At 30.8% G+C, this 25,667-nt stretch overlaps 4 protein-coding genes across 4 annotated transcripts; 1 reads left to right on the top strand and 3 right to left on the bottom strand.

Annotated features, from left to right (window-relative positions):
* Window positions 1-2,156: 2,156 nt before the first annotated feature.
* On the bottom strand, window positions 2,157-4,495 carry LOC124824222 (DCD (Development and Cell Death) domain protein). The gene is made up of 5 exons (XM_047296626.2): window positions 3,685-4,495; window positions 3,269-3,369; window positions 3,016-3,099; window positions 2,818-2,928; window positions 2,157-2,713 (listed from the first exon to the last, which is right to left on the bottom strand). Exons 1-5 carry the CDS (start codon window positions 4,331-4,333, stop codon window positions 2,642-2,644), a joined length of 1,017 nt encoding a protein of 338 aa, XP_047152582.1. The 5' UTR covers window positions 4,334-4,495; the 3' UTR covers window positions 2,157-2,641.
* A 6,655-nt stretch (window positions 4,496-11,150) lies between these two features.
* Window positions 11,151-14,708, top strand: LOC124824223 (3-oxoacyl-[acyl-carrier-protein] synthase I, chloroplastic-like). The gene is made up of 8 exons (XM_047296627.2): window positions 11,151-11,633; window positions 12,255-12,613; window positions 13,011-13,442; window positions 13,540-13,713; window positions 13,848-13,961; window positions 14,049-14,150; window positions 14,260-14,326; window positions 14,409-14,708. The coding sequence occupies exons 1-8, from the start codon at window positions 11,462-11,464 to the stop codon at window positions 14,474-14,476; spliced, it is 1,488 nt and encodes a 495-aa protein (XP_047152583.1). The 5' UTR covers window positions 11,151-11,461; the 3' UTR covers window positions 14,477-14,708.
* Window positions 14,709-18,910: 4,202 nt separating this feature from the next.
* Window positions 18,911-20,907, bottom strand: LOC124824184 (RING/U-box superfamily protein). The gene is made up of 3 exons (XM_047296566.2): window positions 20,490-20,907; window positions 20,111-20,196; window positions 18,911-19,333 (listed from the first exon to the last, which is right to left on the bottom strand). The coding sequence occupies exons 1-3, from the start codon at window positions 20,718-20,720 to the stop codon at window positions 19,018-19,020; spliced, it is 633 nt and encodes a 210-aa protein (XP_047152522.1). The 5' UTR covers window positions 20,721-20,907; the 3' UTR covers window positions 18,911-19,017.
* A 2,131-nt stretch (window positions 20,908-23,038) lies between these two features.
* Window positions 23,039-25,067, bottom strand: LOC124824224 (Translation elongation factor EF1B/ribosomal protein S6 family protein). Its single transcript, XM_047296629.2, has 2 exons — window positions 24,543-25,067; window positions 23,039-23,542 (listed from the first exon to the last, which is right to left on the bottom strand). Exons 1-2 carry the CDS (start codon window positions 24,945-24,947, stop codon window positions 23,303-23,305), a joined length of 645 nt encoding a protein of 214 aa, XP_047152585.1. The 5' UTR covers window positions 24,948-25,067; the 3' UTR covers window positions 23,039-23,302.
* Window positions 25,068-25,667: the final 600 nt, after the last annotated feature.

Here is a 25,667-nt window from a genome sequence, read left to right as displayed (position 1 = left end):
TATGAAATGTGATTCAAAATAAATTTTATGAATAAAACTCATAACATTCCTTTTGAAATGGGTTTTCTGAAGTGGTGTAGTACAGTGTGGTGCCTTGATATTTGAATCTTCTCCTAATAATTTTGTGAAGTGCAGTTAGTAACGCTGGGGGTGTAGGAAATAATAGCTTTATATTAGAGGTGTAATCAACATGTTATTTTAGGCTATTCAAGTTAAACAATTGAGCTTCACCCAAGTGAAGATGTTTAATACTTGAAGGAGTTGTTACAAAGTTATCATGTCTCTACAGATTTTAAATATTAATTTAAATATTTTAATATGAAATAAATCTAATTAAAATGTCATAACATAAGAGAATGATCGGTAGATATTATTTATTATATCATTTATATTATATGCTCTTGAATTACATAACTAACCAATACATTTTGTAGACGAAGAAAATCATGTGATTAGTAATAAGGACGTAACCAAAGATTTCAATAAAGTTTTTGATAAATATAACTTTTTTAATAAATATATTAATTTTATTAAGAAAATATTTAATTGAAAATAAATTAAAGAACAGAAGAATGATACAATAATGGAATTACAAAATTTGAAACAAAACTTAACATATGATCTTGTAATTTATTTCAAGTTAATTAATATTAATATAAATATAATATGTTGTTATAAGTTAAAATAATCTTACTGGTGGAATAAAGTGTCAGAATAACTCACACTTGAGCAAAAGACAGGACAATAAGTGATCTAGAATAACCAAACATATATTATATTAATCTTCAAAATATATTGAATCTAATCTTTGAAATACACCATATGAAATTTAATGCCGGACCAACTTAGGACAGCATAAAAATAGGTTATGTACGAGCACTATTCAATGTCATTCAAAGAATCTAAATCAATTTAACTTAATAGCATAGTTGAATTAGAAAAATGAATAGGATTAAACTAAACCTGAATAAATTTTATAGACTTAATTTAATCCAAATGCAAATTACGACATCATAAATATTTAATATCATACAAAAACTTAAAAAAGTTACACCCTGAAATAAAAGGGTAATTATATACGTACATATATATTTATTTTCCTTCTATTAATGTTTTTCGGAAAAAAGTAAGAGAATTATATATTTATATTATTGTATCACGCTCTTTAAAAGATATTCTTAAAGTTCTTGTTCTCTTATGTTGACATAATTTATTTATTTCTTTATTTTTAGAGACAGTTAAAAAAAATTGAATTTATTTAGAAGAGGCGCGGGAAAAAGGTGAAGGGATAGGTGACGCGGCACCGCCATTGGCGTCGGCGTAAGAATCCAAAGTAACAGATGTGGCCAGCTACAAATCCAGAGAAATTAAATAATATATTATCAAAATAACTTTTATGTATTGTTGACTATACTATTTTAATGAGAAAGAAGAAGAAAGTTTCTTCGTTTTGACTTAGTCCAACACTTTCGTTTTTCTTTTTACAAACATATGATAAATATATTTTAATTTCGTATTAAGAAACTTTTGTAATAAATAAATTAATATTATTGTATAAAAGTAAAAACTTATTTTTTTTCTACTAAACTGTTTCATTGAATGAAAAAAACATCCACGTAACTCACTTATTCTTTTCATAAGTAAATAAAATACAAGATATTTCGTACCTCAAAGTTTATCTATTAAATTTTACACATTTACATTTTCGGTCGAACCATGATGCCCGTGAATTTCTGAGTTTCTCACTCATTGACATGTGTTAGAAAGTAAAGCATATTCATGGAATCATATTTATATTCTGTCCACACAATAGAATATTTATATTCTCTACACACAATAGAAGAGTCATGAATTTTATCACCCAAAACATTACCTACGATCTTATGTTAAAACGAGATTCCAACCTACCATTGTAACTAACGAAACGACAATTTCTAATTGTTCATAAAGAAATCATTACTCCCGAAAGACAATTTCTAATTGTTCATAAAAAAATCATTACTCCCGAAAGACACGGCACAAAATCTTGAAGATATTACCAGTTCCATTCTTTGGTAAATGTCAAAGCTCGACCAAATCGTTGATTAGAAGACAATTTGAATATTTCATTTTTAACAGTGGAGCCAAACATGAACTGTTAATATTTGAGCTGAGAGTGATGAAAGTTGAAAGCACGTTAACGTTTAAAGCACACATATGTTTGATGTATAAACAATAATAGATAACACTGATGAACCAGCATGGCCTCTCACACTTTTCCACTGTCATGTTCCTTCTCAACTCAACAACACAACACAAGCTACAACATATAGGCTTCCATTTGTCGCCAATTTGTAGTTCTGTACAAGACCCTAATGCAAAAATAGTTCATTTTTATTCTATTATCTTAATATGTATGTATGATGAACCATCCTCTCTTTACAAAAAGAGGAGTAGTAATACACACATATATATGTATATATATATAATACATATAGGTTGCTGAACATGCAACATCCTCCGCTATATTCATTTTGTTTTATCTTTCGGACTTTTTCCTTAAGTCCATTACACTTAATAACTTCCAAACCAACCCAAATCTATAATATTATCTATCGACTGTGTGAGTGATGTTCTTGTATTCTTTGCTATTTTTGTCCTTTTATGCATCGAAAGCCTTGAAAGTATCGTTGAAAGTATCTTGTTCAGCAAAAATATCGAGTAGAGACAAGGCCTATAAACAAAAAATGGGGCAGTGTTTGATCAGTGGATTGTGTTATCATCTTCCAAAGGGTATCGATATTCAGTAAGATAAAGATAAATATAAAAAGAAAATACCTCAGGCACGTTCAGCTCAAGACGAAACTTGGGACCATCATAGTGGTGAAGGATTGGTCTGAATGAGTCCTCCTCCAGTGGTTCACATGTTTTCCTTGTGATCACTCTCACCTGTAATCATCATTTATGAACATTATTCAATCACACACACCCAATTGTGTAAGAACAGAGCTATAATCATTGGTATGACTAAGTTACCTGAGCAGGGAAACGAGATTCACCGGGGCATTTCTTATCCTCCCAAGCCATTGGATCAATGTTTGTTCCTCCAAAACCTGCAGCCTGAACAAATCCCACCACATGTTATGACTCTTTAACTCAAAATTCCTCAAAATATGAAAGCTATTAAATGTTAATCTAATGGCCAGATCTTTAATTTAATGCAAATTGGGTCCAGAACAAGGTGTCTCGTTAGACTAAAAAGATGTTGAATTGGTAACAGATAACACACCTCAAAGATTCCATGGAGTTGGTGAGTGGAATAGTTGTAAAGGAAAAGGGGCAACCCTGGAGTAATGGCCCGAACAGAATCTCTGTAACGTGGTGGCAGACCTAAAAGCACAAAAAAATTCAGATAAAACGAACTTAATCAGCATCAATCATATGTCAAAGAATACAAGGTCCTCACTTTAACAGCTACCGGCATAAACTTTTTTTTTTCACAAAAATGATTCATCGACAACATTTATTTACTAAGGTGTTAAAAAGAGAAAAAGGGGTGGGATCAATTTCTCGGCATAATGACAATTTATCAGTTCAATGATTCAATTCCAGAGACAATACAAAATCTGAAGTACGTAAAATCACATACAGCACAAAACTGCATAATCGAGAAACAAGAGAAGGAAGGAAAAAACCAGAACATACCGAAGAGTTGCCTCTTGAGATTTTCAGCCATGGTGTCATTGTTGCAAACGAAGATGTAGCCTCCAATGGTTTCATTCCTGGGAAGAGACTCCGACGGTGGCAGTGTTTTGAATCTCTTGTCGGCAGCAGCCTTGGAATCCTTGCCGTTATCATTGTTGCCGGCGCTGTTGTTACTGTCGTGTTTCTTGTTGGGGTTGTTGTTTTTCTTGGAAGATTTGGGAGGGTGAAGAAGGTCATCTTCGGCCTTACCCTTGTGCCCCTTAGGATTGATATTGAGGTTAATGTTAGTGTTAAGATTGGCAAAGGCAGGTTTGGAGTAGATTCCCTTGTTGAAGCCTCCATTGAGACCCACCCCAGCATCCAAACCAACACCCAGAATGTTGTTATTGTTGTGGTTGAGGTTGTTGTTGTTGTAACTCATGGCAAGAAAAGATCCGTTCATGTTATCCTTGAAATCAGAAGCAGACTCCTTTGACTTGAAAGAGTTGATCTCACCACCCACTTTGATGTCAAAATTAATCCTTTCATCACGCCTCTTGGACACGTAGCTGTTGCTCCAAATCGAATCATTCAGAGAGAGGTTTGCCAAATTGGATGTCTGCAGACGCAGCTGGTCACTGAATTGCCAGAAAGACTGATTATTCTCCATGATTTGCTGCAAAAAACGAATTCAAAGGTAGCTACTTTGTGTGACAAAAATGTTGTACTGATTGGCCAAGTGGAAGCAGGAAGAAATGGAAGGAAACTGGTTGAGGTTTGAATGAAAAAATTTTGTGATGCGATGACTGGTATTGGCATAAATAAGATGGAAGAGCGTGGAGATGAAAAGATGAAAAAGGTAAATGAGATGAAATGAAACTTCGTGGAAAGTTACAGGGTTGCGTGTGTAATTGTCGAATGTGAAAGGAAAATTGTCTTTTTTTAATTTAATTTAAATTAGGTGGGGGTGGTATTTGTGAGTGATGAGTGATGATGATGCCAAAACGCGTACACGTGACAAGGTGGAGAAGAGAGAGAGAGAGAGTGGAAGGTGGAAGTTGGGTTTGATTTTCTAGAAGGTGTTAGAGTCGTGTTTACTTTAGTTTGAGTTCACACCAAGAAATTGTTTTACTAGTAAGAAAATGATGTTATGTAAAATTTTCATGAAATAAAGAGAAAATAATGGTATAAAAATTAGTTTTAGTTTATTATTTATTTATAAAATGGATTGAAGTTCCTTACGAGCTAAGAGATGGGAGTGAGAGAAGAAGAATGTGGTGTGTGTATGAAAGTGTGGTCCGTGACGGTTTATGGCACGTTCAGTGGATCTTTATGGGACACCTGTGTTTTGCTGCCTCTTTCCATTTACCAATTTTTTTATTTTTATTTTTTCCTTTCTCATCACACTTTCAATTGCCATTTCAGCCCTTTTCAACTGATACTATTATACTAACTTCATTATTTCATTTAATGATGGAATAATAATAATTCTTCATTTTTAGTAAGGTTAAATATGTTTTTCATATTTTAAGTATCCTTGATTTTTAGTTTTAGTCTCTATTCAAAATTTTGATGACTTTTAGTTTTCATAGTATTGAAACATGTAATATTAATCCTTAAAAATGGATGAAGTCAACTTTTTATTAATTTGACAAACGGCAAGGTCACGTCTTCTTCTTAAGTATCTGTCACATAGCTTCATCATGGGGCAAAGCTGGGTTCTTCTTCTGGCTAGCAGGGTGCAACCTTGTAGGCCCCATTCCTTCTTCTCTAGGAAACTTGACGAAGCTCACAAACCTCGACTTGTCCATGAACGAACCTCGACATTACTTTGCTTGATGAGTCTCTGACATTGTCTGCGGAGTTTCTCATACTGCTTTCTGTGTATAAAGATATGGAATGATGTTAACACCCCTCCCAGGAAGGAAAGTTGTAGAAAAATATAATCAAGGAACTTATTTCCACCATCACAGAATTTACCATCTTCTGTAAACAAGAATTTTCATTGATGAGATGACAGAGCGTGTTTTCTTCTCCTTTGTGACCATGGTGATTTAAGCTAGCCCCTAAAACACGGGGTAATTAATTACTACTTGCAGGTTAGAGAATAAAGGATAAGGAACCAATTAATCATGAAAGTAACGAAAGTTGCAGAAAAATGCACATACAACTGTATCCCAAAAAATAAAAAGCACAGAGAGACATTCTTCCACAAGTAAACAACAATACACTAGCATGAAAGACAACTTCTACAAGTAGTTGTGTCGGTGCAGTGGAGCTTGCGAGATGAAGGTGTGGCGGAGAGGCTTAGGCGATTTAGGGTTCGTCGCAACACTCGCGATTTGGGATTTCGCTTGGCCGTGGTTCTCGATTGGTCGGAGCGAACTCAGTGTTCCGGCACGATGCGATTTGGGATTGGGGTTGCTCGCGTTTTCTGGATTTGTCTGAGTTTCAGGTGATTCTAGGAATGCCATGGATGACTCGCGAGGAAGAAAAATGGGCTTGGCTGTTTGATTCTTTGCAGGTGAAGAATGGGGATGCTTGCTTGATCTGCGGCTTGGGTTGTTGCGCGATTGGGGTGATGGTGCACGAGAAGTGAAATCGTGATTGCTCTGCCGGAGAAGATGAACGAAGTTCAAGCACAAACAACATGACAGAGAGTGAAGAGGCAAGCTGGCATAAGACGTGGTCTTGCCGTTTGCCAGATCAATAAAAAGTTGACACCGTCGATTTTTAAAGACTAATATTACATGTTTCAATACTACGAGGACTAGAAGCCATCAAAGTTTTGAGTAGTGACTAAAACAAAAAATCAATGATACTTAAGAGACGAAACTTTTTTAGTAAATCCAAAGTCATACTTCTATATATAATTAAAACGCGTTTAGTTCATCATAAATATTTATTTAATTCATAACAACAAATACTTTCACGTTTACTTTTAATTTTAATGTAATGTTTTCACAGACTTTTAGGGGCAGATTAATTAATTTTTTTAAAGTATTCATCTTTTTAGTTAAAAATTTTTAATGTCATTCTTAACGTTTCCGGTTTTTTTTTTAAAAGGTTGTGATGGAAAAAGTGAGAATATTTTTTATCAGTTTCCTGTGGACATCTTTGGGAACATTGACTGGATTAATTAATATCAGTTTTGTAATTGAGAATGAAAATAAAGTAAGTTCATGTTAATTATTTATAGTAAAACTTTACTTTTTCAAACTTAAAAAAATAGATTTTCGCTTTTTGGTAAAAAGAAAAACTTTTATCGAAAACATAGCTAATAATATTTTTGGTATCACTTAAAATTTTGTGGGTGTGAACTTTAACATTGGAGAGATGAGACTCGTGAAAAATAGATGGGCCTGGATGAAAAAAAAACAATACAACAATAGAACTTTGTTATTTTATATGATAACGATACTTTGATAATATTTTTTGATAACATTTTAACACCATTTACATATTATACGTGGTTCATGTTGATATTTATGATTATTATTATTGATTCTAGAGTCATTTTGAACCAATCACATAATGATACCTAGATGATATTAAAACATTGTTAAAAAAATATTGTCAAAATATCATTATCCTATTTCATATAAACACCTTATTAATGTGATTAGTTCGTGGTACACCTTGAACAAAGATCAGGACAAGAATACTCATGGTTAATTTTAAAAGTAAATTTACATTAAACCAATGAAATTACACAACTATTCCTTAGAATATTAAAAAAATATATTACATTGCATAGTTTCTTGAGTTTTGAAAATTTATTCAAATTGGTCTCTTGATCTTACAAATATATATGAAGTTACGAGTTAAATCGATCGATATTCAATCTTTTTAAGAACTAATTAAACAATTCCACTTTTTTTATTCATATAACAATGCACGTATTCTTCAATTAGTTTAGTTAGTGATGAAATAAAGAAAGACCTCTGTATTCGAGGACAGAGAGAACTCCTGAACAGAAAAAGGAAAGAAAAAAATACTTTTTTATTTCCCGCAAAACTGAAATTACAATCGTATATAACCACCTCCAACACTATTCCCTAATGGGTAACAAACATGCACAACGCAACAGTTAGATTTTCTGATATATATTTTTATAAATTTAAGAAGCGTTTTTTCTTTTATCAGCGAACCATTTAGAAAGATGACATACTTTATAAAGTATACTAATAGTTTATTTGCTAAATTTAGCCTAGAGTTCATTTACCATTCTGTAAATGTATAAAATGTCAATACAAATTTAGTTTCCGATTTTTAAAAAGTAAACAATTTTAATATAGTGTTAATGTACCACCTAACTGTTAAAAACATATAATTGTTTACTATATATAGTAACATGCATTGATAAACTATGTGCAAATAAATAATTGTCAGTATTATCACTTATAGCTGTATAATTTTTTAATTAGTAGTTAAATGGCACATTAACATAGACTAAAAATTACTTAATTTTACGGTTTTAAATGATCAAAATTATAATTAAATATGTATTGAAACTAAAGGAGGATTCAAGTTAAATTTAATAAGCATTATTTGCTATATCTATATAGAAATGTATATTTTAAATCTAATACGACAGCCACATTTGTTTTGTAGTGGGATTGAGGTGAAAATTTCTATTCTATGCTTCGTATATGGACACTTACTTTATAAAGTTTTACTTGTAATATTGATATATCTTGTTTTGGAGTAAGGACACGTTTTAAATTAAAGTTATCAGTGTTTTAGACGTTCTATTTTACGTTTTCTTTTTCTAGTTTAATTGTTTATTAGTTTCACTATTTTTTAGGTTCATTTTGATAATTTTTTTACTGTTTTTTCAGCTTAGAATGTTTTTAATCTAATCACGGAATATTCATGGTGTTGATGTTGCTTTTTCATCAGGTTAAGAGAAGTTGCATCTCGTTAAACTTCAATTTTCCTTTTCCTATTTGTTTTCTTCTTTCTTAACTCATTTAAGCTTTGTCACCATCGTATTTATTTTTGGATTGATTGGTTTCGTACAATATATTATGTTTTGGTAAGGATTTTGTAAGTATGAGAGGCGAACATTTGTTCACGTGTCTTTCTTATTTTCGGACACTTGGATTGTCAAAATTGCTCGGTTTTTTTCAGTTTTGATAGTTCGTTTGTCTTTAATTTGGACCGGAGGGAGAGGTACCTGCAAAAGGCACTATAACACTGTCGCTCACAAATGAATATTATTGTAATTGAGTATTATAAACTCAGTAGAGCGTGAGTATAGCGTAAGCGTGCCTGACTTTTATCCTTGACCCTGTATTTATAAGTTTATCACAAGCCAAATAAAATATAGATAGACTTATCTTAAACCTTAAAATTCGATCAGTTGCTCATAAACATTTTTTTAAATATTTTATCCAATAATTTAAATGTTGACATTATAACCCAACACCTTTTAATCTGGTTTGATTTAATTGATGAGCTTTATGATCCAATATCATTTAATTTGATTTGTTAATGAACACTGCTAAAATAAAATTAACAAACACTGTTATAATATGTAAACCGATTGGTCTTGAATGCTAACATCTTGGCCTTGAGTTAAAGTTTATATTTTATATATACAAAGAAGGATAAATATTAAGTTATTTCACAATAATAACTTCGAGAGAGTACTTCAGTGGCACTAGAATAAAATATTTCCTTTTTCATTACGCATTCATTCATTGCTTGTCCTGTTTGTCTGCTCCAACCCAGCAATTAATAACCGAGTTATGATAAAATATTATTCATAATATTATTATTTGAATTTAAATTCGACATATGTATAAATTAAGATAAAACTATAGGAAGGATAAGGGATGAATTTTATTATTATATATTATTTTTTATTAAATATATTTTTAGTTTTTTAAAAAGTTGAAATTAGTTATTTTTAGAAATTTTGATATATTTTAATTTTTAAATTTTAAAATAAATAGATATAATATTTTTAATTTATGGCTAATTTTTTATTGTTAATTTTTTTTTATTTAGTATTAAAGAAATATTGTATTAAATAATATAAACAACACAGTTATTAATATAAAATAGTTTGATAAGTAAAAAAGTTTAATATATTTATTTTTAAAATTTTTAAACATATTAAAATTTTAAAAGCAACTAAAAATATATTTAATTCTATTTATTTTTAAAAATTTATTCCGTACTTATGTATAAATTTAATGAATATAAAAGTTGTTTTATTCTTATCTCATCTCCACTAAATAATAAGTATATCCTTACTCACTTATTATTGGTTTAATAATAAATTATTTTAATAAAGAAATAATATAAAGAAATATAATATCATATATGAAAATAACATCTTATCACTTTTTTTTATATAAATATTCATAAAAATACTATAATTTGTATATATCAAAATAACCAAAACATTTATTAATTTTATAAACGTAGACTTCATATATATATATATATATATTTATATAAATTATAAAAAAGAGAGTAATAGTTACTTTTTCTTTATAAATTCAATGAAATATTTTTTTAATATATTAAAAATTTTTATAAAACATTACTTAAATAAAAAATTAAACTAATAATAATAAAATTTAATATATATATATATATATATATATATATTTTATTTTTCGAACTTAAATATATATTATATGGTGATAATAAAAAAAATTGTATCAGAGATGTAAGTAAGTTTAATAGATATAGAACAAGTCAAATAATTAGAAGAAGAAGAAAATATTTATAAAAATGAATTATAAAATTAAAAAATAAGAAAATAATATATATATTAAATTTTAGAAATTACCTAATAAACTACAAATACATTAATGATTTAAATAAAAATAAGATAAATACAACGATAACTATTCAAACGTAATAAATATATACATATTCGTCGTGATCCTTACTAAAAAAAATGAAATATATCCATATTTATATATATACTCAGTTGATATATGAGTTTCCAATTAACCTAAGTCAAATTTAGCTAATTATATTTTTTAAACTTTCACTGTATGCATTATCTTTACGAAACCCAATTAAGATAAAATTTATTTACTTTTTATAAGATTTAATCTATAGTGTATTTTGTGATAATTACTTTTAATTCAAGAGAGAGAAAATATACTAGCAAACATTAAAAGATAAAATAAGAATTAAAAGTAAGAATAATATAAAAATATGCAAACATGAATATATTTATCGCTGTGAAGTAAATAAATAATTTTTCTTAATTTAACGAGTTAAATAATAAATAACGACTCACAGTATGATTATTGTTGGCATAAGAGTTTACACATGTGTTGAGAAGTTAGTATATTTAGTAAGTATTGAAGTTACATTGACACCAAAATAAGAAAAAGAGAGAAGAAAGTAATGAAGTTATAAGAAAAGTGTGTTTGATTCCAGAAAGGTCTCAATTCTGAGGGTTCACCTAAACCGAAGCCGCATGAGTAGTTAGGACAATAAAGATACACCAACAAAAGTGTCATGGACGACCAATTTTCTTTAATGAAGGTCCAATGTGGTTGTTTAGGTTGTTAAGCGATTAAAAGAGAACACATCATTTCGGAAACATTCACTGTTTTTTTCGCCAAACCCATTGGTTACATACACACACAATCCAGGACAATAAAACAATGGCGGACTTACCAAACCAAACGTTGGACGATGCTTCTTTTGTTTTATTTTAATCTTTTTTTCATACCTATTTGCTCTTTCTCCCCCTGACAATCCAAAGTTCCTTCCTTTACTTTAAAACTCAACATCCAGAGAGAAAAAGAGAGAGAAAGAGATGGCGAGCATTGCTGGTACATGTCCTTTAGGCGCATTGCACAGAAACAGTGTCTCAGAAAACAATAGGAAGAACTCTGTCGTTCATTATGAGGGGCTTAGATTGCCACAGAGAACGCAAATGCCTTTTTCGCTTACAACCGTTCCAAGCCACTACATTTCAGCTTCTTCGTGTAAGATCCTTGTACTTTTATTACCACCTAGTTTCTTGAATTGTTGCACTGATCTCAGTTAACGTATCACATTAAAACACTGTACTTGTTTCTTGGCTTTCGGTTATTGTTTGTTTAAATCGCTTTCGCTTTTACTTCCTGTGATGCTCTTGCAGAGGTGTGTGTTTTGTTGTGTTTCCATGTAAAGGGCTCTGCATAAAAATTAGATTCCCAAATGCAGATCATTTATCATCAGAGTTTCTCTGTATTCTCTTTGTATTGATAAGCGGAGAATTTAAAGCATACCTGATTCTAATTGTTGGATCAAGATCGGATGTATCATAGGAAATCCGACTTAAAATATGCATTCCAAATTTGAACTGTCAAATCTTCTTCTAACAAGGAGATTGCATGGATGTGTACATGCACCGAACCCGATTCCCTGTTTAAATGGTTTTGCACTTTCTTTACTTTCACTTTATTACCAACCTCATCCGACCCATTGTACCAATAGAATTTGGATTATGGAATTTCTTAAATATGCAAATCAACTGTAATAACGATCACTTAGGTGTGTCTAGAATGTATTTCATCTTATTCTTAATTGTTAATTGAAGTGAAGGTTCACACTTGCACTTGCAGCTTCAAGATGCAGGACAATCAAGGCCATGGCTTCCTCAACCGTTGCAGCACCAAAGAGAGAAAAGGATCCAAAAAAGAGGGTAGTTATAACAGGAATGGGTCTTGTATCAGTCTTTGGCAGTGACATTGACACCTTTTACAACAAACTTCTTGAGGGAGAAAGTGGGATAAGCCTAATAGATAGGTTTGATGCCTCGAGTTTCTCTGTCCGATTTGGAGGTCAGATACGTGATTTCTCGTCAGAAGGTTACATTGACGGAAAGAATGATCGGCGCCTTGATGATTGCTGGAGGTATTGCATTGTAGCAGGCAAGAGGGCACTCGATGATGCCAACCTTGGACAACAAGTCCTTGACACTGTAAGTCACAGAATTGTTTGAAGCTGCAATGTGTAGTTGCCAAACTAATAAAGAAAATTCTGATTGTAACTTAATTTAGTTTGGCTGTATCTTTATTGTCAGTATTACTAACCATGTTGACAATAATTGACTTTTTGTGAGGATAAAACTTAGATACAGCTACACAAAAACGCTTTTTCTCTGATCAGAATTAGAGTTTCTTCTTGTTAACATGCACATCACATGTTTGCATTAAAGGATCGTGCAAATTATGAAGATGAAATCTAAGTCCAATCGAAGAACAAGACAAACTGTATATAAGTTCGGTCCTTGTTTTAATCATTACTTTTCACTAGGACAATGATTTAATTAGGAGGGTGGTCGATAACAAGCTACAGATTGATTTTCTTTGTATCAGATGGACAAAACAAGAATAGGAGTTCTGGTGGGAACAGGAATGGGAGGTTTAACGGCTTTCTCTTCTGGTGTGGAAGCTCTTATCCAGAAGGGATATAAGAAAATTACTCCATTTTTCATTCCTTACTCCATCACCAACATGGGTTCTGCTCTGTTGGCTATAGACACAGGCCTAATGGGTCCAAATTATTCCATTTCCACTGCTTGTGCAACAGCAAACTACTGCTTTTATGCGGCTGCTAATCACATCAGAAGAGGTGAAGCAGATATCATGGTGGTTGGTGGGACTGAGGCTGCAATCATGCCTACTGGTGTTGGAGGTTTCATTGCTTGCAGGGCTTTGTCTCAGAGGAATGAAGATCCTAAGAAGGCTTCACGACCATGGGACAAAGATCGTGATGGTTTTGTAATGGGTGAAGGCTCTGGTGTGCTGGTAGAACCTTAAACCCAACATATTGCTTAACAAGTTTTTGTTTTAACTGACTTTTGTTGGCCTAATGAAAACCTGATTCTCTATCACTGGAAATAAGATAATGGAGAGCTTGGAGAGTGCAACAAAGAGAGGAGCCACAATAATAGCAGAATATTTGGGAGGTGCCATAACATGTGATGCTCATCACATGACTGATCCAAGATCTGATGGACTTGGAGTTTCATCTTGCATAACCAAGAGTTTAGAAGATGCTGGAGTTTCTCCCGAAGAGGTAAGGAATAGAAAACCAGCATCAAAGCTGAAATCAAACATGTAAAACTGAATGTTCCTTTTGAAAACATTTCAGAGTTCAACAGTTTGTGTAAACTAGATGGATTCTAATTGAGTAATTTTCAAAATGTGTAGGTGAACTATGTGAATGCTCATGCCACATCAACATTGGCTGGTGACCTGGCTGAAGTTAATGCAATCAAAAAGGTTTTTAAGGACACATCAGAGTTGAAAATGAATGCAACTAAGGTAAGAAACTTCTCTTTTCTTTTGTATTAACTGTATACTACTACTGTTAACCTTGAAGCTTATGGTTATATTTTCTAACAATTTCAGTCCATGATTGGTCATGGTCTTGGGGCTGCGGGTGGTTTGGAAGCCATAGCAACTATCAAAGCCATAACAACAGGATGGGTGCATCCATCCATTAACCAAGATGTAACCATCTCAACCACAAATTCATCCTATTAATCAAATCAAACATGTTACATTTGTAACTTTTGTTGATTCTCAGTGTCTTAATTACAATTGTCTAACTTTTCTGCAGAACTTGGAGCCTAGTGTTACAATTGACACTGTCCCCAACGTTAAGAAGCAGCATGAAGTTAATGTTGGTATGTATGATCTCTCGGATTGAATAGAGTAATAATGTAAAATTCGATGTTTCTGATCTTTAAGTGTATTCATTTCGTGCAGGTATATCCAACTCTTTTGGTTTCGGTGGACACAATTCAGTAGTTGTCTTTGCCCCATTCAGACCATAAAGTAGAATTGAAACTTTCTTTTTCTTTTCACATTTTGGAAACTAGTGATTTTTGGACACAAAAGTTCATGAGTTATGGACAGAGCATAGTTGTTTTTATATGTACCGAAATCATAGCAGTGGTATAAGAGTGTGATGAGCCATGAAGACAATAAAATGTTATTTTCAGCAATTCTACTGTTCTTTTACTAAATTTATATTAACATGAAAATTCACCTTGGTTAGTGTGCTTATGATGTCTTTGCTTTTTCCTTATTTGATCTTCCCATGTTTCATACTGTGTTGGTTGGAGAAACTTCTCCATTAAACTTCTAAATCTTTAATCTTAATCTTTTACTTATTCTCATTTTGAAATACATTTTTATACAAAAAGTACTCTTTAAAATTAAAGAGAATAAAAAATAATCCCAATTTAATTATAAAAGAATTGATCTCAAGACTTAAATATATACCAAAACACAATTAAGATAAATTAATTTTTTTACTAATGAATAATGTGTTAAAAGATCTTACAATTAGGAGCTAAATGAACTTCCAATAATATGCATCTCGTATCATTAAGGAAAGATTTACTTAATTGTAGTTTTGATATTCCACAGTTAAGAAATCATTAAGGAAAGATTTACTTAAATGTAGTTTTGATATTGATTAAAATTAAAATTTTGGTCGTCCTTTAATTTTATAAAATTAAACAATTATAGTTATAATTAAATGGCCCACCCCATAGCTGCAATAGGAGGCTACATACTAGTTTTCTGACTGATACAAAATACATGGGCCATAATTTATAAATAAATGTACACGAAATACCTACTTTTGTTATCTCATTATTATTCTCCATGATACTGACCATACCGTTGTCCATTTCGAAAGACAAATATCATCTTAATTAATAAATCAATGATTGTTAATTGGTTGTATCATTAATATTGATGATGAATATTTAGTATTATAATTTTAAAACAATTATTATAAAAATAAAATAAAAAGTTAAATGTACGATGATTTATTGTTTGATTACAGTATATTTGTCAGTAAGTAATCTATTTTCAGCTTCAATTATCATATTTGAGAATCTATTTCAGATTAATCATTGTCCTCATAATAGGCTAAAAAGCCCAAAATTGTATATGCTATCATGTAAACAATTAAAAAAATGTTATATTTTAAAATGTACAATTCAAAATAACACATTTGAGAATGTAATTTTTTCTATAGAAAATAAATGGTCATAAGAAAGAGGATGTGGGAAAGATGGCTTGGAAGAGAGGACACGGGGAGACAGGTGTCAGATGGAGATTAAAAAGGAAATAAAAGAAAGAAAATAACGATAAATATATAATTTCACAATTTCATGAAAATAATGTAGGATGAAATGAACGGAGGTGCATGAAGAAATGATCCATCTACAAATATTACATTTATGGGCCTGTACTCAACATTTCTGTATACACCCTGTAAAAACTATTCCTGCACCACTATTTTATAATTAGAAAGTGTATATAAAGAAAGAAAGGGATGAAGGTATAAAGAAATACCTCTAAAATATTCCAGCTCATTATAGACAAACTCGTATGAAAGAATATATTATCTCCCATTCAAAATGTTAAAAACAATAAATTTATGATTTATTTGTTTATCATTCATATTGTGTATGTGCACTCGATATAATACTTTTAGCTCGTATTTAAACTTTTAATACATTTTATAACTTGATTCTTTCAGGAACAAGAGGGGACGAGGTACGGTAATATGAAAAAAATATTTATTTTTAATTGGAAAATTCCATTTGCAACACATTTTCTCACAATTCAGACATCAATAAAAAGGAAAAAATTATGAGATAAATAATATAATGAAGGAAATAAGCAAAAATATTGATTATAAAAATGTCTTTTATTAGAATATTTGTTTAGCAAATAGTAGTTCATGTTGTATAAGAGTAAATCTAACTCCTTTATTTAAATCTTTTAAACAAGTTTGTGTTTGGTTAAGCTTATTTAAAGGATTATAGTTTGTTTTGTCAAAATACGTTAGAGATATTTTTCTTTTGATTATTTTTTTTCTGTATTAATTATAATTCAAGGCAATTACGTATACAGAATTGTAAGATAAAGTTTGCACCCCACTTGTATATTATAATTTGGCGTGATAGTAGAAATGAGTGGTCGATAATGGCCCGATAGCGGGTGGAATAGAAGAATAGAATGCTCACATAGAACTCGCTAAGATAGACTCTAACCATGACTCTGATACCATATTAGAAAATGGTTTTTAAGTCTAACGTAACTCCACAAAACCAGCTTTTAAGATGAGGTTTGTACCCCACTTATATATTATAATTTAGCTTTATCTGTAGTATGTGAGACTTCCAACACTTATGAATTCAATTTGGTTAACCAAGGTGTCCTTGTGTTATTCCTATTTGAATTCTAAATGGTTATGCTTACATGTGTGTTGTTTCTAATGTTCCTTCTCTAAAATAGAATAGTATCAATTAAAGTAAGTTAGTTCTTAATAAAGATAATATCTCTAATTGATATTATTTGGAAAAAAAAACATCAACTCAAACATAAAAACAAAATTAAAAAAAGAAAAAAGAAAATTTTCAACTTCAGTTTGAAAAAGATTTTTTCAACAATTATATAAAAAAAAGCATTAGTGAGATTATGATACTCAAACTTTTTTCAACCCCACAGTATATATGAAAATTTTCAAATTTTTACAGTAAAATTTAAAAATTTGAAAATATATTATTTTAAATAATCCAATTATTTATAAGAACTTATAACATATTAATTTTATAATTTTTTTTATCTATATAGCACATTTATCATAAATCATATAAGTTTTAGTGATTAATGGTAGAGCGAATCTAAAGCTTCAAATTATCGAGAAAGAGATAAGGTCCACTACAACTTTACAACAACATGAGGAATATTCTTAAACCAACTAATTTTCTGTAATATGTGGATAATTTGTTATATTTTTTATTGTTACATAAATAAATCATCCTTTTTAAAAATAAAGTCTTCCTATGATTATAAAAAAATATTACTATTTCAAGTTAACTTTTATCCTCTCATTTTATTTACACTAAATAACCATTTCAAATAAAGATCAGTTAGAGAAATCACTCCATAGTTTTTTTTTTTTTAATTTTAATACACAAATTTTTTTAAACAATTTAAATTAAAAATAATTATTTTAAAATAATCATTTTCTTAAAATATCCAAAAAATGTACATTAAATTATTTAACTACACTATGTTTTAATTGTATAGATTTTGTTTTTCATCAAACAAAACTCATTACTTTGCTAACTTGACTGATAATTATTTTTAAAATTATATACAAACAGTTTCTGATCAATCATCAACATAAGAGTCCTCTTAGAGCATAAAATAAATTGACAGTTAATTACAGTAATAATAATGATAAACATTATAAACACAATAATTAAACTAATCTGGTTTTAGTAAGAGGCAAAAGAAAGGCCTGCTTTACTTTTTAATCAATGATTTGATGCTTTTCTTTGGTGCACAAAACTATTACCTTACTATTATACTCTCCAAACTTCTTCTGCCTGTACTCCAACCAAATTCACTCGCATACTTTCAACACTTTCTTCCTAATAATACACATTACCATGATTGCCTAATGTACGATCATTCAGACTCCATCCAGTGATAGGGTACTAAATTTTTTTTTTCAAATACAAAGCATATGTTATGCTCTGGAAAAGGAAAATCAGTGTCCTTAAGGAATCAAACATTAGTGGGGTACGTGCGATGAAAAATTCTTTAGGTATGCATGTTTTGTTTTAGTATAAAAAAATATACTTTTACACATTGCTTTCTTATTTTTTACTTTCTTTTTTATTGAAGAAATACAAAAAGAATTATACTTTTATGATTATTTTATTCTTGTATTATGTGTCAAATAAGTGTAAAAGTGTGTCATGGTATCATTATTCTTTATATATTGTTTATGTTCAGAATACAAGCTTGAGTGTAAGTCTCATATTAGATAAAAATAAAAAAGTAAAACAATAGATAAAGGTGAAGACCCATTAACCTATTTTGAATAAAAATTAGTGTCAATCTCTTATGTGGTTGAATTCTAAGGTTTTTGGTAGAAAATGATATTTATCCCTTATGTGATTGGGTTCAGGTTTCATTGATGTTGTATTTTCTCTATCAACCTCCTTTCCGAACAATCTCTTTCTTTTCGATAGATCCAACAATTTAAAGTCGGGAACTAAAGATGGTTTAAATATATTTTATTCTCTCAATTTTTTTATAAATCTTTTAAGAATAAAACATAATATTATTTTCTGCTTCAAAACAAACAGACTTAAATTCGGAACACAGACGGACTCTTGTAGAAATACAATTGGTTAAAATTTGATTAGAGGAATGTTAGCAGTGCCAGATAAAGAAAAGCTGCCTCAGATTATTTCATAAATTATTGGTTTTGAATTCACAGAACTCTTAGCTCACGAGGGCAAGTTGAATGTTTTCTTTGAATTGAAAAATATGATCATCTAAGTAATACACCATTTCCTTGGAAAATGGTAGTGTTTGTGGAATTACCAACTTGATCTTCTTGTTGCTGAGGAATAGACATGATGTGTGATGAAGAGCCTGAAATTCCACCCTGCTGTGGTGAGTCTGATACAATAGGTGAGGGTGTATTAAGGAACTTGGTGGAGGGTGTGATGCAACATCTACAAAGCGGACACGTGGAGTTTGATTGCAACCAGTTGCATATGCAGCTTATGTGAAACACATGCTTGCAATAAGGAATTTGTAGCAGTTCTTCCTTCAGCTCAAATTCTCCAAGGCAAACACAACATCTGGTTTTTACAGAAAAAATCAACAACCTTTTAGCCTTCGTTTCATGAATTTATAGTTATTAGAATATTAGCACAATCATATATCCTGAGTTTTGGAATATTGATGTTCGACTCTGCTAAATCAAATCAAAAAAGGACAAGAATTCTGATGCATTGGAAAAATAAAAGAATACAAAGGATCAGCATAAGAAACCAAGACTTTCTAAACCACTTGCCCAGTATAAATTCTGAAGCAGATACAACCAATATCTATCTAACTTTGAAATTTGTCTTTTTACTATGCATTTGAGTTACACGTGTAGGAGGAATTAGATATCTTATTTTTTCATTATTTCTGGTGACTCACATCACATTCAAATGTGCAAGTTATGCATAAAAGGGGACCATTCTACGTAAATTTTTCACATCTTTTGCTTCCTTTTTCTCCGAATAACTTTTTATGAAAATAATGGATGCATGAAAGGTTCTAAGAACTCTGGAAACCGAATATTCTGCTAAGAAAGATTTTAGCTTTTGAAGAACAACAATCATTTGAGTATAGTTTGGAAGAAGGGAAATTGAAGTATAGCAAACTAACAATTTAGCTCTTAAGCACACTGTAGATACCTTATGTAATAGATAGAGATTAAAACACATCAATCAAAGTTCAAAAAATGAAGAAAAAGAAACCAATAAAGAAGTAACACAACTACCATTCAAAGATAATGCAAACAAAAGGATAAGTTAAAATCTCAGGCATAAGAAAGAAGCAAGGAGAATAGACAAGAAAAGGCTTACACTGAATCTCTTGTTCCACAATCCTCATCAAATAAAATTCTTGGAAGTTTGTCAAGAAATTGCACTGTCAGATCTAATCGGCAAGGCTGCATAATATTAGCAGTACAGGGGCTATTAGCTATTATTAGTTTTTCAATTAAATTACTGATAACAGATGCATGATGGTTCAGTGCAGATAAGTTTAGCTCTTAAAAATTTGAGTTTTACCTTACTGAATCCAAAAAACTAGTTCTTAAAGTAAGAGGAGTACATCATTTATATATTCCATTGCTCATATGCTAATGAATGCATGATTTTTAACACTAACCATAGAATCTAAATCCCTATAGTGAGTTATGCAGTTATGACTTGAAAATACAGAAAAAGAAATGCTACTTACTTGTGAAGGGTAAGGATATGTTGTTTGAGGATTGGCAGTGTTGGTAAGTATGTGGAGAGGTGGTGATGAGAGAGAGGAAGCTCTCCTTTTGAGGTAGAACAAGTAAAACAAGAGAACCAGAATGATGGAAAAGAGTATGGGAATGGAAAAGATGAAGGCTTGGTAAAGCTTAAGTTGAAGTTCTTGTGGATACAAATGTGGAGAAGGGGTTGGAGTTTGTGGCACATCCATCACATATTCAACACAGATACAAAAGTGTGGAACACATTAATAGAAAGTCTGTTGAATAAGAACAGACAGAGAGGGTTGAAAATGTTATACAAAAAGCTTCAGCTCAGCATGCACTGGTTGTGATATGTTAGAATTGGTGAATAGGGTAAGAAAGATATATACCAAAATGTTTAAGATTGTTCTTTTAGAGTCATTGATAAAGCTGAGATGTTGCATTAGCAATGTGATGTGTGTGAAAATGATAATGGCATTAGTACATATTCTGTGTTTTGCAGAGGTGGAACAGGCCCATATGATCCTCCACCACTTCTCAGATATGGACCCCAGTGTAATGTATACTTGTAAGGGTGTGTTTGTTTTACCATTTTAGACCTTCAAAATGCGTTTTACAGATTTTGAAGAGACTTGATTTTGTAAACAATGGTTATGTATTTGATAAAGGAAGAAAAGTAAGAACATAAAGTCAAATTCACTGCTGTAAATGGTTTAAGAATACATTCAAGTCTCAAACTGTTAAGAATTTTATTGTGTTTTGTAAAATTAATATATCTAATATATGGGGTAGATTTTTTTATTTTTTTTTCCTTAAATTTCAACAAAGTCCATCCATTTTGAAATAGAAACCTATCTCATCCTATGAAGGAGCATAATGCCTTTTGACTATGACTATGACACAATATGTGCACTCTTGGTGGAACGTGATTAATTGAAGAAATTAAGCTATTTTCTGAGTGGGTTTAGAATCAGATCTGAATGTGAAAATCATAGCAGATTCTCTGTTTCAGTGTATACAAAGAACATATGTTGCTGCTTTATGATTTTAGTCATTTGCTTTAATTATCAAAACAAAGTGCAACCACTTATGTTGCTGATTGTGTAATAACGGGAAGTAGCATCTTAGAGATATACATAAATCCTTCAGTAGACATTCAAAATCATTACATTAAAAGAAAAATAAATGTCTGGTTGGCTGGTGATTGAGTTCAAGTGAAAAGAAAAACGTGCAAAAACATGATTATGACCCACTTGAAACAAATTAACTTTAACATGACATGACATTTATTTTCCTAGTTAACACAACATCACTACTTCATACGATACACGTCTGGTCGCCTGTTATTCAACAACGTAATCACGAGATTTATTAAATGAACTTATACAGAAATTAATAACTTTGGAAGAAGTTTATTTAATTCTTTTCTTCTTATTTGTTTTTCCTTTAAATTTGTTCGAACAATTTGATTACACGGCTTGCTGAATCACACTACAGAGTCTTGCTAAGTTATTCTTCCCTTTCTCACTGTAAATACTAACACTGCTACAGTAGAGGCTGGAGTGATAACGATAAATACAAATGGTTTGATAGAGGTTGCACATGGAATGGAGTTTCATCACATTTTGGGAAGAAAAGTTGGTTGAGGAGGAAAGTTTATTGAATAAGTATCTTAAAATGTTCAATGATTCAGAACAAAAGTGTTGGAGCTTTATATTAGGTAGCAACATACAAAGAGTTAAAAGCTACAAAAAATGATTGTATTTATTGTGTGAAGATTCTTATTTTTGTTTTTCATTACTTGTACGTACAAATCTATTGTCTTTAAGATTTTATTATAATGATATTTTACATTATAAATTGCTACAGGTTCTTGGAAAGAAGATTTTGACCACAAAGCACATAGTAATTATATTTTTGAGATTGATTGCAAATCTGTTTATCATGGCTTGCATCTATAGCAACACACAATGTTTATCTGAATTCCACTTTGCTTTTGCAAGTTGTAAAATTTACTTGTCAACCAAGTTACTTGCTCTCTTCCTAGGACATCTACGTTTTATGCTAGCCTTGATTTTGAATGAATATCCAATTATATTTGCTTTCAAGAAAGAAGTGTAGACAATAAATAGTCTCTACTGAATATATCCTATTTAAATCGAATAAAACAATAATAGAAAAATGTTTTTCTCCAAATTAAAACGTCTAAATCTCAAACTCCAATTCTATTTCTTTGAATGCTGCTACCAGTAGACTTTAATACATCTTCTATTGTTAATTAAGGTTTCTTAAAAGAACCCTTAAACAAAGGGTGATATTCACATTATTTTATTATTATATAAATTTAACTAATTAAAAATTGTTTTAATAATATTTTTCCTTAGCTTGTGATCTTTTTAAAATAAAGTTACTCACGATTTTTTAAACTTGAATATTCACATTTAGTTTAAATATTACATATTTCTTAAATGTTTCAGTAACACTCAGACCTGTTTTTTTTTTTAAGATATTCAAGTAAATGAACTGTATGTCTAAACAGGTAATGTCAAAATTTATTAGTTCCATATAAGATTGTAGACTTGTTAGAAAAAGAATTTACAAATTAATTGTCAACATATAGCAAACTGCATTGAGCATGGTAATTTTGCAGACTGCAAGTGATAGATAGCACCTACATCTCTCTTTAAATCATGTTACAAAAATACTTGAATCCAAATGACACTGAAAAAGGAAAAACAATAATAATAAATACAACATTACTTTTTGTGAACCATCTTTTTGAAGGAGCTACCTGAGACCTGAAAAGAAACTAATATTTCCTCTTCCTAACTTTGGAACTCATTGATCGGATAACATTATCATCCGTTAACACTGTGTCCTCGAGAGGCTTTACGGATTCAGGCTTGGTGAAGTAGGTGAACAGCAGGTAGATGCCATCCAAATAAGTGTTGGTCTCCCCAGCTTTGTTTTTCTTCTTGATCCCATATGCTAGAGGAATAACTCCTCTGTTAAAAACCTCTACATACATGCCACCTCCAGCAACAAGAATCTGCAAGAAGGAAAATCATTGGAGTTAGAGTAAAAAATCTAGTTCACACACTTCAACAACACCACTACAAATTCATCAGCATTTCAGATCAGCAAACATTGCCGTTTGAGTCCACTATTAATTATTATTATTACTACTTAAATTGCCAGGGGACTGTCACCTCCAATAACGCATAAACCACAACAACACACTTATCAAACATCAAGTTAATCAAACCAAGGTAATCAAATTGAGATTCAAATAATGAATCATAATTTGTGTCAAACCATAGGAGTCAGTGAAAAATATAGTTTTCAAACATATTTCACAGAGATGATATAAAGCGGGCAGTACGATAATTTCAAACTAAATATAGAAAACCACTTAATCACAAGGCTCATAAACAAAATTATTACTTATATCTGAGTTTGTAAAACCTCTATTTAAGAAATCTGGAATTGAAGCAATAAAATATAGCTAAAAGAGTGCATGCAATGAAGTAGTGAAATGATCAAATAGGATAAGAGGAGAAATGTTCCTTCAGTTCCTTTTCATTAAGCTTATATGACTTTTCAAATTCTTTCTCAAGAACTGGTGAAAGAAAACTAAAACAAAATGTAGAGTTGAATAGTGTGATTTGTATCTACCATACGAAACTGTACATCGTTTAAAATACTAATTGAAAAATCACGAACTTAAGATTCTAACAGCTATGCATCAAAGAGCAACCACACAATGCATTTCACCCCAATGAATAACCAAAAACAACATCATAGAAATTCACTGAGCAGATACAGAGAGACTGTCACTGCTGCAGTCCTCCCCCTCAATGAAAAATATAAATCGTTCAGCACAATCAAAACCCGGTGCAATTTCCCAATCACAAACAGAAACAGAGTCTCGGCACACGAAACAAAAACAAATTGTAGACCTAACTATTCCATATACTAAAATTCAATTTGATTATTTTAATCCATCTCAGCTTAAGTATGAAAACCAAGTAAAAGTCACAGAATTTAACCTCCTCGTACTTCTGGGTGAGTGCAAGTCGTTCATCCTCGGTCATGTCGGGCCTCAAAACCATCATTGTCTCGTACTGTCGAAGGCCGGGTGGGCAAGGGGGCTCCTCCTTTTCCTCGACGGCCGTGAACCCGGTTCCGCCTGGTGAATTGGGGTCGTCTTCGGAGCCGAAACCCCCTTCGAAGAACGAATCGGAGAAGTCTAGGGTTTGGGCAGCAATGGAAAATTTAGAAGCGTTTCCCTTTGGGTGAAAATGGTATCTTGGTTCTGCAAAGAGAAATTTGGGACCACGAGAGAATGCGCCAACGGGAGAAGATAGAAAATTGGAAGGGAGTTTGGAAGAAGAATGAGGAACATTGAGAGAAGAAGAAGAGAGAGGAACCGAAGTGAAGGCAGACGAAGCCATTGTTTTGCCCTGCTAAGATGAGAGGACTTTGCAGATGAAGCTGTTCTATCCTATGCAGATAAGGCGAACTCAGCGCACACAAGCGCAGGTTAGAAGTCGGGTTTATGAAGCTTTTTCTTTTCTTTTCTCTCATTCTCTACTCAAGTTTTTTTTTTAAATAGTAATAATGATCTCTTTTTAAATGATTAAATATGTTTTTCGTATTTAAATTATTTTTAAAAATTACACTTTCTTATCAAATAAAAAACGTATTTAATTCTTTTTAGTTACTTAAGTTATATAAAAATCAGGAGTATGACAATATTGGTATCAATAAAATAATTTTAATCGTTATTGTTTTCTAAATTTAAATTTTTTTAATCATAATCATTCTTATTACTTAAATTTTTAACATGTACAACTTATTATTTGTATGTCCTTTTTACAATTTAAAACGGTTAAAATAATGAAAACGGAATCATGTTTTCAATCTCTTAAAACAATTAATAAATATTTTTCATTAATTATTCATTAGTTGAGTTCAGAAATAAATTAAAAATTAAATGTATAAATTGTGTATTCATTTTTTATGTACAATTAAAATATTGTGCTAAAATAATTGATTATATTATATCTTTTTCTTACTGCAAAATCTTTATTTGATTATATTATATCTTAAGTTGGAGTGCGAGCTTAATATCATTACCAAAAATATGTAAAATCCTTCTAATTCTTATCAAA

Source organism: Vigna umbellata, chromosome 1 (genome assembly GCF_029865625.1).
Source record: "Vigna umbellata cultivar VRB3 chromosome 1, Vumbellata_1.0, whole genome shotgun sequence".
Taxonomy (NCBI): domain Eukaryota; kingdom Viridiplantae; phylum Streptophyta; class Magnoliopsida; order Fabales; family Fabaceae; genus Vigna; species Vigna umbellata.
Note: the sequence above shows the minus strand (reverse complement) of the source record. Positions and strands in the feature narration are given on the sequence as shown.